The sequence below is a fragment of the Pipistrellus kuhlii genome, unplaced genomic scaffold (genome assembly GCF_014108245.1).
Source record: "Pipistrellus kuhlii isolate mPipKuh1 unplaced genomic scaffold, mPipKuh1.p scaffold_m20_p_16, whole genome shotgun sequence".
Classification (NCBI taxonomy): Eukaryota; Metazoa; Chordata; class Mammalia; order Chiroptera; family Vespertilionidae; genus Pipistrellus; species Pipistrellus kuhlii.
Window position 1 is genome coordinate 18,830,441 of NW_023425471.1, and position 14,689 is coordinate 18,845,129.

At 41.6% G+C, this 14,689-nt stretch overlaps 1 protein-coding gene and 1 pseudogene across 1 annotated transcript; both read left to right on the forward strand.

Annotated features, from left to right (window-relative positions):
• The first annotated feature begins 809 nt into the window (after positions 1–809).
• LOC118720197 (ferritin heavy chain-like) lies at positions 810–1,376 on the forward strand. Its single transcript, XM_036440109.1, has one exon. It carries the CDS (start codon positions 810–812, stop codon positions 1,374–1,376), a length of 567 nt encoding a protein of 188 aa, XP_036296002.1.
• Positions 1,377–3,527: 2,151 nt separating this feature from the next.
• LOC118720198 lies at positions 3,528–4,285 on the forward strand (annotated as a pseudogene).
• Positions 4,286–14,689: the final 10,404 nt, after the last annotated feature.

Here is a 14,689-nt window from a genome sequence, read left to right on the forward strand (position 1 = left end):
GTACCGGAAAGAGATTTGCAAACCCGGTGAAATGGTGGACAACCAGGATGTCCGGATGGAGACCAGTGAAATCACAGATGCTGGGGCACAGGCAGGGCGGAAGGAATGTGTCTCCAGGGCCCTGCTGAAGGATGAAGAGATGAGACGGAATAAAGGGGGTGATGAGCCAGTTCAGAAAGAACGGGAGATGGAAGATGGTGAGGCGGAAGGAGTCAGTGAGATGTGGGAGGCCGGGCAATGCGGCAGGGACCTGATGGTGGATGGGAGGAAAATGGAGCGATGAGGTCTGGGCACCGGAGATGGGCTTTCAGAACTGTTGGTGCTGATGCTGGAACATCCAAAGATTTGTGATGTCAAATGTTGCCAATGGTGCCACAGAAGGACATGACCAACCAAACAGTCACACTGAGACAACAGTCCACTGAGTTGCTCAAAGAAATGAAGGCAGTTGATTGATTGGAAGCAGTGGAACTTCTCTTTAGGAGTAAATAATGTTTTAATAGATCACACAAACCAGGTGCCCAGCGTGGAGACGCCCTCCTCACCTGGAAGGAGACTCAAATCGGAAAACTGAAGCCAAGTACTCGGTATCCTCGGCCCCCCTCACGCCCCCTCACGCCCCTTCACGCCCCCCCCACGCCCCCTCACGCCCCTCACACCCCTTTAAGTCCCCCCTGCCCCGCCCCCAACTCTCTTGAGTAACTCACTTCCAGCCCCTCTAAGAGCCACCATGATCGCCACCTGATAACAGCTTGCTGCCATCACTGAGCACCTCTCTGGCCTGGTCCCTTGCCCCCAGGCCTCCAGCAATGGCGATGCCCCCGCCCTCCTACATGCGCCAGAACTACCACCCGGACTGCGAGGCCGCCATCAACCACCAAATCAACCTGGAGCTGTACGCGGCCTACGTGTACTCGGCCATGGCCTTCTGCTTCCAGCGCCACGAGGTGGCCCTGAGTGGCTGCAGCCAGTACTTCCAGAAGCGGTCCCTGCAGAAGACGGAGCAGGCCCAGAGGTTCATGTGGCTGCAGAACCAGCGCGGGGGCCGCGTGCTCCTGGAGAGCGTCCACTGCCCGCAGCAGGAGGCATGGCAGAGCAGCCTGAATGCCATGGAGTTCGCCATGGTCCTGGCGAAGACAGTGAATGACAGCCTGCTCCACCTGCACAGCCTGGCCTCCGACAAGAAGGACGCCCACCTGTGCGAGTTCCTGGAGAGCCACTGCCTGCACCAGCAGGTGCAGTTCATCAAGGAGCTGGGGGACAATCTCACCCAGCTGCGCAAGATGGGGGCCCCGGAATCCGGCCTGGCCGAGTACCTCTTCGACACACTCACCCTGGATGCCAGCAAGAAGAACGAGCCCGGACTGCCTGACTGATGGCCATGGGGTGACTTGCCCTGGCCACTGCGCCCAGCACGCTTATTGCCATGTTGCCTTTGCAAAGCGGTCACTCAAGTTTAAATGTTCAAGTTTTACCATTGCTTCAAATAAAGTTATTGGTTCTTAAGTAAATAAAGGTCTTCTTTGATTTGTGTGTGCAAAACCCTCACCTTTTAGGTTTTAAAGCAGGTATCCTGGAGTCTCCATCCAAGCCTCAACTAGGTGCAGCTCTCAGGACCTTGGATGGAGGAGCAGGTATTCCTTCAGACCAGGATGCAGGTAGGGAAGAGGGATTCCCTGGTTCCTGCATGGATGGAGGAGGAGGGATTCCATGGAACCCTGGATGGAGGGAGGAGGGCTTCAATAGGACCCTGATGGAGGAGGAGGGCTTCAATAGGACCCTGATGGAGGAGAGCTTCAATAGGACCCTGATGGAGGAGGAGGGCTTCAATAGGACCCTGATGGAGGAGGAGGGCTTCAATAGGACCCTGATGGAGGAGGAGGGCTTCAATAGGACCCTGATGGAGGAGGAGGGCTTCAATAGGACCCTGATGGAGGAGGAGGGCTTCAATAGGACCCTGATTGAGGAGGAGGGCTTCAATAGGACCCTGATGGAGGAGGAGGGCTTCCATGGGAGCCAGAATGGAGGAAGGGAAGAGGTATTCCTTGGGGCCCAGCATGGAGGGAGGAGGGGTCCCTTGGCACCTGGGAAAACACAAAATTAACCTACCCCTTATAAACAATGCATATGGGGGTGCAGTCAGGTGGCTGGTCTTGGGGCCTGTGAATGTGGATGATTGTTCTTGCTAAAAGTATAAAACATCTGTAAAATCACAGGTGTGCTTGCCTCTGGAGAAAGGGTGAACAGAATAGGATTGGGCAGGGATTAAAATAAAGGATTCTTGTATTTAACCTGCATTTTTCAGTTTACTAAAATGTACACATAGTAATATTTGTTAACATCTGGGTAGTAAGATGGAGATCCCTTGCTCTAAGAACAGAGTAGTTGAAATTGCAGCATTGCAGAGGGCCCTTGGTCAACTGTGAGAGTGTATAGCTACTCTGTGAAGAGCAGATCTGTTGCTGAGTAACAATAATGATATGTTATTAATTACTTAATAATATGTCATTATTAATAATGTTATTATTCAACAATAACCTTGCTCAGCTCTACCCTCCCCCACACCTACTTACATAGGACAGTCAACATCTTTGGCTTCTGAGCCTTTTAATCGCCCCTAACTATACCCCAAGGCAGTGAATGAATAAAAGACAATTACAGACCTGCAGAGAAGGGAAACAATAGGACACATTTTCTTAGGAGGAAAAAACACTGGTGTTCCAAAGTCAGAAATATTGTGTTTCTTTTGGCAACAGGGAGTGTTGCTATCCTACCTGTAAGTGCCATGCCATGTATTCCCACTTGAGAAAGCAACTGAGTGACACATTCCCCTCTCCCATTTTGAGCAAAACCTCAGTAGTGACTGGACTTCACAATTGTAGATCAGATCCATGCAAATTACCTAGGTTAGCCAAGTACTTCCTTTATTCCTAAATGTAAATGGATAAAGTTTGCCAGATATATGAGGAAGGTAAAATAGAAGATCACAATAAACACGCGGAACTATTTCACTTTGGGGGAAAACTCATAAAATATGGAAATAAAAGAGAATTTTACCAAAAATTCAAATTCATATTCCCAGAATTTTAAGGGGAGAAAATGGCTTTGTAAAATGAAAAATAAAAAATGTCTACTATGGAAGGAAACAATCAGTACTTGCAAGATAGAAATATTGTTGCAAAATTGAAAACATGAAATGCCTGTTACTCAGGGAAGAGTCTCCCTGCCTCACACAGGCTGCGATGGGACCTGGAACACCTAGATGGTGCGCGGCCCCCTGGGGTCCCCCTGAAGCCCCCCCAAGGCCCTCTCCACAGGGATCTGCTAGCCAGCCCCTCCCCCTCCCGACCCTCAGGAATAAAGGTCACCTCTTCCACTTCCTGTCCCACCTCAGAGCCAACTGCCAGTGACCTGCGCCCAACCCCTGTCTCCCGCCAGCCTGGGAGGGTCCCCCAGGGACATTTCGAGGTCCCCATCGCCACCGCCACCGCTGGTGACAGGGCTTTCGGCCGCCCTCATCCACCACCATGGGAATGACTGGTCCCAGGAGAAGCCAGCGCCTTCGCCTGCGCTGCTGCCCACCCCGCAGCCCGCCCCTCAGCCCGCGCCATGAGGCCCTGCTGATGTACTTGGCCCGAGGGCCACCCCCGGAACACCTGCTGCCCATGCTTCCTGGCCTGGCCCCCGCGCCTCCCCCCATGGCCCCAGCGCATGCCCCTGTGGCCCCTGTGCCTCCAGGGGCGGTGGCGGGGCCCGTCTCCCAAGTGCGCCAGAACTACCATGCCCACTGCGAGGCCGCCATCAACAAGCAGGTCAACCTGGAGCTGCACGCCTCCTACATGTACAAGTCCATCGCCTTCTACTTCGACCGCCACGACCAGGCCCTGCAGCACCTGGCCACCTTCTTCCTGTGGCAGGCCAGGGAGGAGGGCGAGCAGGCCCCAGCGCTGATGGGGCTGCAGAACCGGTGCGGGGGATGGATCTGTCTGTGAGATGTCTGGAGGCCTGACCACAACCAGTGGGAGAGCAGCCTGAAGGCCATGAAGACTGCCCTGCAAGTGGAGAGGATGGTGAACCAGAGCTTGCTCTGCCTGCACCAGCTGGCCACCAGCAAGAACAAGCCCACCTGTGCAGCTTCCTGGAGCACCACCACCTGCGCCAGGAGGTGAAGTTCATCTACAGTGTGGGGGCCAATATCACCCAGCTGCACAAGCTGGAGGCCCCCACATCGGACCTCGCCAAGTACCTCTTCGATGCACTCACCCTGGGTGCCAGCAAGAAGTGAAATGTGGCTTTTTGCTAAAAGCAAGCAGAAAGAGCCTTCCATATGATGATGGATCATTGGTAAATATTTGTTGAATGAGAAATACCTATTGCTCCAAGCAACTTAAGCCTGTGTTTCTCTCTTCCAAGACTTTTTGTTTCTGTTCCTATGGCTTTGAAACTTCAAATTAAATTGCTCTAGTGAAGAAGAAGAAGAGGACGACGACAAAGAGGAAGAAGAAGGAGAAGAAGAAGAAGTAGTGAGCCTGGATTGCATGACTGATGGCCATGGGGCACTTCCCCTGGCCACCTTGCCCAGCATGCTTATTGCCATGTTGCCCTTGCAAAGCAGTCACTCAAGTTTATATGTTCAAGTTTTCAATTTCTTCTTTTAAAGTTATTGGTTCTTAAGTAAATAAAGGTCTTTCATTCGTGTGTGCAAAACCTCACCTTTTAAGTTTTAAAGCAGGTATCCAGGAGTCTCCAACCATGCCTCAACTAGGTGCAACACTGGACCATGGATGGAGGGAGAGAAGAGGGATCCCCTGGGATCCTGCATGAATGGAGGATAAATTCTTTTGAACCCTGGATGGAGGGAGGAGGAGGGATTCCATGGAACCCTGGGTGGAGGGAGGAAGGAGGGATTCCATGGAACCCTGTTTTGAGGCAGAAAGGAGGTATTCAGTGGGACCCTGGATGAAGGGCTGTGGTATTCCATGGATCCCTGGATGGTGGGAGGAAATATTATTTGGGACCCTGAATGGAGGAGAGAGAAGGTATTCATTGTGACCCCATAGGAAGGGAGGAGGTATTCCTTGGGACATGGCAACAGTGAGTATATAAATGAGCCTTAGACTGGTTTTCCCACGGACAGGAGTGTGACTTCTAAGTCACCAGTTACTGGCATACACATTGCAGTTACAAAGCATTTGCTTATGTATATTTTCTTTCATTTATATTATATGTGTATAGATATTTTGTAGCAGAGTTCAATTTTAATTTCCTGAGGAGATTTTGAACGTCTGCTTATGAAGATACCCTTTCTTTTAGAAAATTTTTTTCTTATTGATTATTGTATTACATATATGTCCTTATTCCCCCATTACCACCCCATCTCCCCCTCATGCCCTCACCCTCCTGGTGTCTGTGTCTATTGATCAGGCTTATATGCATGCATACAAGTCCTTTGGTTGTTCTCTCCTCCTTCCCCCCATTCTCCCCTACCTATCCTCTGAGGTTTACTAGTCTGATCAATGCTTCTCTGTCTCAGGACCTATTTTTGTTCATCAGTTTATATTGTTTTTTATATTCCATAAATGAATGAGATCATGTGGTATTTATCTTCTCGGACTGGCTTATTTCACTTATCATAATGCTCTCCAGTTCCATCCATGCTGTTGCAAATGGTAAGAATTCCTTCTTTTTTATGGCAACATAGTATTCCATTGTATAGATATACCACTGTTTTTTTAATCCACTCATCTGGTGATGGGCACCTTGGCTGTTTCAAAATCTTAGCTATTGTAAATTGTGCTGCTATGAACATAGGTGTGCATATATAATTTCTGATGGGTGTTTCTAGTTTCTTGGGATATATTCCTAGAAGTGGGATCAACGGGTCAAATGGGAGTTCCATTTTTAACAGTTTGAGGAAATTTCTTACTGTTTTCCACAGTGGCTGCACAAGTCTGAATTCCTACCAGCAGTGCAGGAGGGTTCCTTATTCTGCACGTCCTCACTAGCACTTGTCATTTGGTTATTTGTTGATGATTGCCATTCTGACAGGTGTGAGTTGGTACCTCATTATCATTTTGATTTGCATCTCTTGGATGTTTAGTGACTTTGAGCATGTTTTCATATGCCTCTTGGCCTACCTTTTGTCTTCTTTTGAAAGTATCTATTTAGGTTCATTGCTCATTTTTTGACTGGGTTCCTTATCTTCATTTTATTGAGTTGTATGAGTTCCCTGTAGATGTTGGAGATTAAGCCCTTATTGGTGATAACATTGTGAAATATGTTCTCCCATGCTGTGAGCTCACTTGTTTTGTTGATGGTTTATTTTGCTGTGAAAAAGCATTTGATTTTTTTTTATTAAGATATTATATGTGTACATATCTTACCATTGCCCCCTACCCAACTCCCAAACATGGTCCCACCCCCCAATGTTTTGCATCTGTTGATTATTCTAATATGCATGCATTCACATCCTTTAGCTGATATCTTATCTCCCCCACCTCTCCCTAATCTTTCTGCTGTAATTTGACAGACTGTTTGATGCTTTACTGCCTCTGTATCAATCTTTTTGTTCATCAGATTATCATGTTCTTTATTATCCACAAATGAGTGAGATCGTGTGGTAGTTTTCTATCATTGACCAGCTTATTTCACTTAGCATAATGTTCACCAGTTCCATCCAGGTTGCTGCAAATGGTAAAAATTCCTCATTTTTTATGGTAGCATAGTATTCTATTGTGTAGATGTACCATAGTTTTCTGATCCAGTCATCTGCTGATAGGCACCTAGGCTGTTTCCAAATCCTAGATATTGTAAATTGTGCTGATATGAACATAAGGATGCATATATCCTTTATGATTTCTGTTTCTAGTTTCTTGGGATATATTCCTAGAAGTGCGATCACTGGGTCAAATTGGAGTTCCATTTTTAACTTTTTTAGGAAATTCCTTACTGTTTTCCGCAGTGGCTGCACCAGTCTTCAGTCCCACCACCAGTGCAGGAGGGTTTCTTTTTACTCCACATCCTGGCCAACAGTTGCCATTTGTTGATTTGTTCATGATAACCATTTTGATGGGCCTGAGATGGTACCACATTGTCGTTTTGATTTGCATCTCTTGGATAATTAGTGACTTTGAGCATGTTTTCATGTGTCACTTGGCCTTCATTAATTCTTCTTTTGAAAAGATTCTACTTAGATTCATTCCCCATTTTTATTGGATCCTTTATCTTCCTTTTATTAAGTTGTATAAGCTGCCTGTAGATGTTGGAGATTAAAACTTTATCAGTGATAACATTTGCAAATATGTCCTCTCATACAGTGGGCTTTTTATTGTGTTTTTTTTTTTATGGTGTATTTTGCTGTGAAAAAGATTTTTATTTTGATGTAGTTCCATTTGTTTATTTTCTCTTTAGCTTCCATTGCCCTAGGGCAGTGTCAGTGAAGTTCTTTCGACAAATGTCGGAGATTTCACTGCCCGTGGATTCCTCTAGTATTTTTATGGTTTCCTTTCTTATTTTTAAGTCCTTTTCCATTTTGAGATTATTTTTATATATGGTATAAATTGGTGTTCTAGTTTAATTTTTTTTTTGCATGTATCTGTCCATTTTTCCCAACACCATTTATTGAAGAGACTGTCTTGACTCCATTTATGTTCATGCCTCTTTTGTCAAATATTAATTTAGCACAGTGGTTTGGGTCAATATCTGGATTCTTATTCTATTTGATTGGTCTGTCTATATGTCTGTTCTTTTGCCAGTACCAGGCTGTTTTTGAGAACAGTGACTTTGTAATACAGCTTGGAATGTGGTGTTAAGATTCCTCCTACTTTATTCTTCTTTCTCAGGATTGCTGTGGCGATTTGGGGTCTTTTTGTATTCCAGATGAATTTTTGAAGAGTTCTTTCTAGGTCTGTGAAATATGCTATTGGTATTTTAATGGGGAGTGCATTGAATCTATAGATTGCTTTGGGTAGTATGGGCATTTTAATGATATTGATTCTATCAATCCATGAACACTGTATGTTCTTCCACTTGTCAGACATCCCTCTCACAATTCAGGACCACTGGCTCCTAACTGCTTGCCTGTCTGCCTGTTTGATTGCCCCTAACTGCCCTCCCCTGCAGGCCTGATCATCCCCTAACTGCTCCCCTGCCAACATGGTCACCCCTAACTTTCCTACCCCTGCTGGCCTGATTGCCCCTAACTACCTCTGCCTCAGCCCCTGCCTCCATGGTTTTGTCCAGAAGGACAACCAGAAGATGTCAGGTCTAATTACATATTATCCTTTAATTAGTATAGATACTGAAAATGCTCAAAGAAATTGAACTAAACCAAAATGAATTATATTCTTGTTGCCTTAAATACCAGTCATAATTGAAAACTTACCTTAATCTCTTAGGTTTATTGTTCCCAGAAGACTTTTTAAAAATGTCTTATATAATTATCTGCCTATAGTCACTAATGCCTACATGTAGGCTGTGTCTCAGTTTTCAAAAGATTTCAAGCCTTGTTGGAGAGGAGAATCATTATTGCAATTATTCCTCAAGTTAATCAAGTTGATCAAGCTGCTCTACTTTATGTTCTAGTTTTAGAAAGTAGTTTCTTCCTGGGATTAAATACTCACTTTATTGTCTGGACTCTAATATCAGTCATGTTCTTGATAAGTAACGCATCACATCAATAATTTCAGGACTGGGATTCTGATTTTCTCTTGCCACCATCCTTGCCTCTTGATTCTGAACTTCATACTCCATGCCCTAGAGCTGGCTTCCTGCTTCCTCATTTCTCCTGACAAGTAATAGCTTGTCTGCTTACCACATTTCAACACTATCTTGCCTCCCTGTAGGTTCCTATTTTTTGTGCTCTGTCTGCCAGCTATGTCACTTTTACTGTAGCTCCTCAGGCTGGCCAGTTACCTGCCAGTTTCTCTCAAGATAACTGACTTTTACTGTATGGCTGACCTTTCTCACCTGCCAGCAATTTTTCCTCCAATGAGTACATCTAGTTTTAGGCAAAAACTCTCTAAAATTGGCCCCCATCTTACAATCAAACCTTCTTACAGAGCCATTCAACAGAAAACACACACACACACACACACACACACACACACACACACACACAAAAAAAAAAAAAAAACAAAAAAAAAAAAAAAAAAAACCCCTCCATGCTAGTTAACATTATCTGTTTGAAGATGACTAGCACAGCATTTATTATCTTACCTAATAATAGACAAACATGTAGATTGACTATACCTCTGCTATGCCACCAGCCAATAAGGAGTGATATGCAAATTAACCCAACAAAGATGAAAGTTAATTTGCTTACTCAGCCACAGAGTGATGGGGGCAGGACGCTTGCATCAACACAAGTCAATAACACAGGCATTCTGCCCCACCCCAGGTCTCTCAGGGCCTCTGGCAGCATGGGAAGGAGGGGCTGGAGCCCAGGGCCTGAGCGGAAAGAGTCTGGGCCAGAGTGGAAAAGCAGTGTCAGCAAATTGGGAAAGGAAAGCCCATTCTAGTACAAATCTTCATGCATCAGGATTCTAGTCTACTAGAATTTGTTCAGAATTTTCCATAAATCTTTTAGTCTCTTTGAAAATTAGATTCATATATTCAAAATCCACCTGATACAAAAGTTATAAATTTTAAATAAAATATACATATTCTTTAAAAATATCACTTTATTTTAAAATCAAAATGGATACAGGACTTAAACATAAGACTGGAAACCATAAAAATACTAGAGGCATCCACAGGCAGCAAAATCTCAGACATATGCCAAAAGAACTTCATCACAGATACTGCCCCTAGGGCAATGGAAGCTAAAGAGAAAATAAACAAATGGGACTACATCAAAATAAAAAGCTTTTTTACAGCAAAAGAAACCATCAACAAAACAACAAGAAAGCCCACTGTGTGGGAGAACATATTTGCAAATGTTATCACTGATAAAGGTTTAATCTCCAACATCTATAGATAGCTTATACAACTAAATAAAAGGTAAATGAATGATCCAATTAAAACATGGGCAATGGACCTAAATAGAATATTTTCAAAAGAAGATAGAAGGAAGGCCAAGAGGCACATGAAAACATGCTCAAAGTCACTAATTATCTGAGAGATGCAAATCAAAACAACAATGCGGTACCATCTCACACCTATCAGAATAGCCAACATCAACAAATCAACAAACGACAAGTGTTGGCGAGATTGCGGAGAAAAAGGAACCCTGATGCACTGCTGGTGGGAATGCAGACTGGTGCAACCACTGTGGAGAACAGTATGGAGTTTCCTCAAAAAACTAAAAATGGAACTCCCATTTGACCCAGTAATCCCACTCCTAGGAATATATCCCAAGAAACTAGAAACACCAATCTGAAAGGATATATGCACCCCTATGTTCATAGCAGCACAATCCATAATAGCTAGAATTTGGAAACAGCCTAGGTGCCCATCAGCAGATGATTGATCCAAAAAGTATGGTACATTTACACAATGGAATACTATGCTGCCATAAAAAAGAAGGAAATCTCATTGTTTGTAGCAACCTGGATAGAATTGGAGAATATCATGCTGAGTGAAATAAGCCAGTCAATGAAAGAGAAATACCACATGACCTCACTCATTTATGGATATTAAAGAACATTATAAACTGATGAACCAAAAGACAGATATAAAGACAGTAAAGCAACAAGCAGACTGTCAAATTACAGCAGGGAGGGTAGGGAGATCTGGGGGAGATAAGAGATCAACCAAAGGACTTGTATACATGCATATAAGTACAACCAATGGACACAAAACTCTGGGGAGTGAGGGTATGTATGGGAGGGGGGGACAATGTTAAAATATGTACACAGATAATAATGTAATTTAAAAAAAGAAAAAAAGAAAAAATATCTCACTTTATTTTACTACATGTAAAATATTTCTATCAGAAAAAATATAGCTACATTTCTGTAATCTACTAAAACATGTTCCTTCTTTAAATTAGTCATTAGAAGCTTGTCATGTAGAAGATATCAAGTTAAACACCACAAAAGAACATCAGTGCCTCCATTAACATGACATTCAAATTAGTAGATAAACTACAGAGACAAAGAAAAACCATCAGAATTACAGAGAGGAAAAGCATGACCTTGTGCTTGTTTCTTTTGACATCAATAGACTTTTAAATTTGGAGTTAATTTTAATGTGATTCATGTTTTCAATTTGTGCTTGAAAATATTTTTATCTAGAAAAAATGAAGCCTTTTTTCACACTATTTTTTTAATCTATGTCAGCTTTACTTATAATCTAACCTTCTGAAGGCATGTAACTTCTTAAAAATATCTCACACATTCCTCTCAAAATTATTCATTAGCATTATTTGACCCAAGACATGGAAGATAAAAGCATAGTAATGTGGTTTAGAAGCACATCTACATTTCTGAAACAGTTAATTTTAATATGATACTAGGAAAATAGTATCATATAATAAATATAAATCTTCAACAAAACCCCCTTTCTATTTTATAATAATGCATTCAAAAGCAATGCTAACTCTTTTGGGGAGACAGTATATGAAGAATTTTAAGAATCTGAATCAGAGGAAAAGGGGTAAAAGTCCTGATTCTATATTATATTTGTTGTTTGGCCTTTGACAAATATTTCCCCCATTTCATCCTTTGTCTACATAACCATACTTTTAAAAATTATTGAATGAGCTAATTTATATGAACTACTTAGCAGTGCCTGGCACATGAAAGTGTTTAATTAACGGTAGCTATTATCATCATCATCTTATTATCAATAATCTCTTTATTCATATGGTTCTTGACTTTTATTTTCATTTAACTTGTATTATAATATTCTGAAATTCCCATAATGACACTCATAACATTTTACCACAGAAAACTGGTATATGTGTGAGCATTTCTAATATTATGTCAGGCTCTGGTATTTTACTTTTGCAAAAGGGTGTGTTGAGATAGGTAGAAAAGATAAATGAGAACATTAAAAAGGTGCATTTTAAGTAGTTTACTTGAGAAATACATTCAGAGAACAGGAAAATCTATTCTTTCCTATGTATTCTTTTGAAACCTCTTGCCCAGAGAGGCTGCAGGATCATCCATCATTTCCTACTATTTCTACATCCATCACATCTTTTTCCTCTGCTTTCCATATGACCTCATTAGCTTTTCTGATTGTAGTAGTAAGCAGAACTAGTCATGAATAAATTCAGATTAGGAACAAAGGAGAAACACAGTGGCCAGACTTGACCTTTGGTCTCTATAGCCTATGGCCCTCAGGGTATTTTTATCTATCATGAGAAAGAATTTATTATATCCCAGCTGTGCAGAAGGGTACGGCGGGTATTAGAGAGAGGGATTTAAATGGGCATGATCTTCCCACTCTGGAAGACATATTTAGGTGTTGATTATTTAGCATTTATCAAATGTCCCCTGTGCTGACGCTGTCAAAACAAATGAAAAGATCTGCTTTTAAAAATGCTGTGTCCTAATAAAGCCAAAAAATATAAAAATAGCCAGAGTAAATATATTGGGTCGGCAGCTAAGTAATTGCGGGTTTCACACACATATAGCTTCAGTTGAATTTTTAGGTTTGCAGACGTAGTACAAATGTAAAACACATTTTGTTATTTGGTAGTTGGCTATTCAGCTGTTAATCAGTGAAAAAAGTTTTTTGATCTGTTTTGTAGTTTTCGTTTGGCGTTCGTTGAAAAATGGAAAATCAAAAGGAACATTTTCGTCATATTTTGCTTTTTTATTTCCACAAGGGAAAAACGCATTGCAAGCTCATAAAAAGTTATGTGCTGTTTATGGTGACGAAGCCTTAAAAGAACGGCAGTGTCAAAATTGGTTTGCCAAATTTCGTTCTGGTGATTTTTCACTCAAAGATGAAAAACGCTCTGGTCGTCCAGTTGAAGTTGATGACGCCCTAATCAAAGCAATAATCAATTCGGACTGTCACAATACAACACGTGAGATTGCAGAGAAGCTTCATGTATCACATACATGCATTGAAAATCACTTAAAACAACTTGGCTATGTTCAAAAACTCGATACATGGGTTCCTCACGAACTGAAAGAATCACAGTTAACGCAACGCATTAGCAGCTGCGATTTGCTAAAGAAACGTAATGAAAATGATCCATTTTTAAAACGACTGATAACTGGCGATGAAAAATGGGTTGTTTACAACAATATTAAGCAGAAAAGATCGTGGAGCAGGCCAGGTGAACCAACTCAAACAACATCAAAAGCTGATATTCATCAAAAGAAGGTTTTGTTATCAGTTTGGTGGGATTACAAAGGAATTGTCTACTTTGAACTCTTACCACCCAACCGAACGATCAATTCTGATGTCTACATTGAACAACTAACGAAATTAAACAATGCAGTTGAAGAAAAGCGGCCCGAATTGACAAATCGAAAAGGTGTTGTATTCCATCATGACAATGCAAGGCCACACACATCTTTGGTCACTCGGCAAAAATTAATGGAGCTTGGTTGGAATGTTTTGCCACATCCACCATATAGTCCTGACCTTGCACCATCTGATTACTTTTTGTTTCAATCTTTACAAAACTCCTTGAATGGTAAAACTTTCAATAATGATGATGATGTCAAATCGTACCTGATTCAGTTTTTTGCTAATAAAAAACAGAAGTTTTTTGAACGTGGGATTATGATGCTGCCTGAAAGATGGTAAAAGGTCATTGATCAAAATGGGCAATACATTACAGAATAAAGTTATTTAGTTCCATGAAAAAATTGTCTTTGATTTTCTTTAAAAAATCCGCAAGTACGTAGTTGCCGACCCAATACATAGGAGATGCTGGACATAGATTTATACATTTTACAATAAGAAAGTAGACAGATACAATATGATCCTCCTATTTTTCTGTTTAGCACTATGGTATTGCTGCTGAGTTAAAATGTTGACAGTTGCCCAGCCAATGTTGCACAGTGGTTGAGCGTCGACCCATAATCAGGAGATCATAGTTTGATTCCTGGTCAGAGCACATGCCCAGGTTATGGGCTCAATCCTTAGTAGTGATGTGCAAGAGACAGATCTTTCTCTCATATCTGTTTCTATATCTCTGTCCCTCTCCCTTCCTCTCTCCCTAAAAATATCAATAAAAATATATTTTTTTAAATTGTTGACAGTAGAGGGAAATTTAAGATAATGCACTGTTGGGAACATTGTAAAATATCCCCATCTTTCCTTTTATTCAGAAGCCATATTTTTAGATCTCATTTTCTCTGTAAGTCAGAGAACTTGCATTAAACATATTTCATGTTCCCAGAATTATATTCTCTTTTTTTGGGGGGGAAGGGGAGTTAAAATAGAGTACAAATCCCCCAAAGAAAAGACACAAATATAGAAACAACCAGCAAATAATCCTAATAAAAATATGAAATTCTACATGTTTTCAAATAGAAAATAGAAGTTAGAAGAGAGATAAATCAGGGAAGAATAGATTAGTTTTTCAAAATTATGGATTTTATTAAATTGTAAGAGAAGTTTAAGTATAAATTTAAAACAATGTTTATAAAGTTATTTTAGTTATATTTATCTTTATATTTTTCTTTAAATTGTGAGGTAATACTCAATATTAGCAAATACTGTTTAAACCCAATGGTGTCAATTCCTTCATAAAATAATAAAGAAGGAAAGAGAAAGAGAG

Coding starts and splice junctions, on each gene's coding strand:
- LOC118720197 (XM_036440109.1), top strand. CDS start 810: ATGGCGATGCCCCCGCCCTCCTACATGCGCCAGAACTACCACCCGGAC.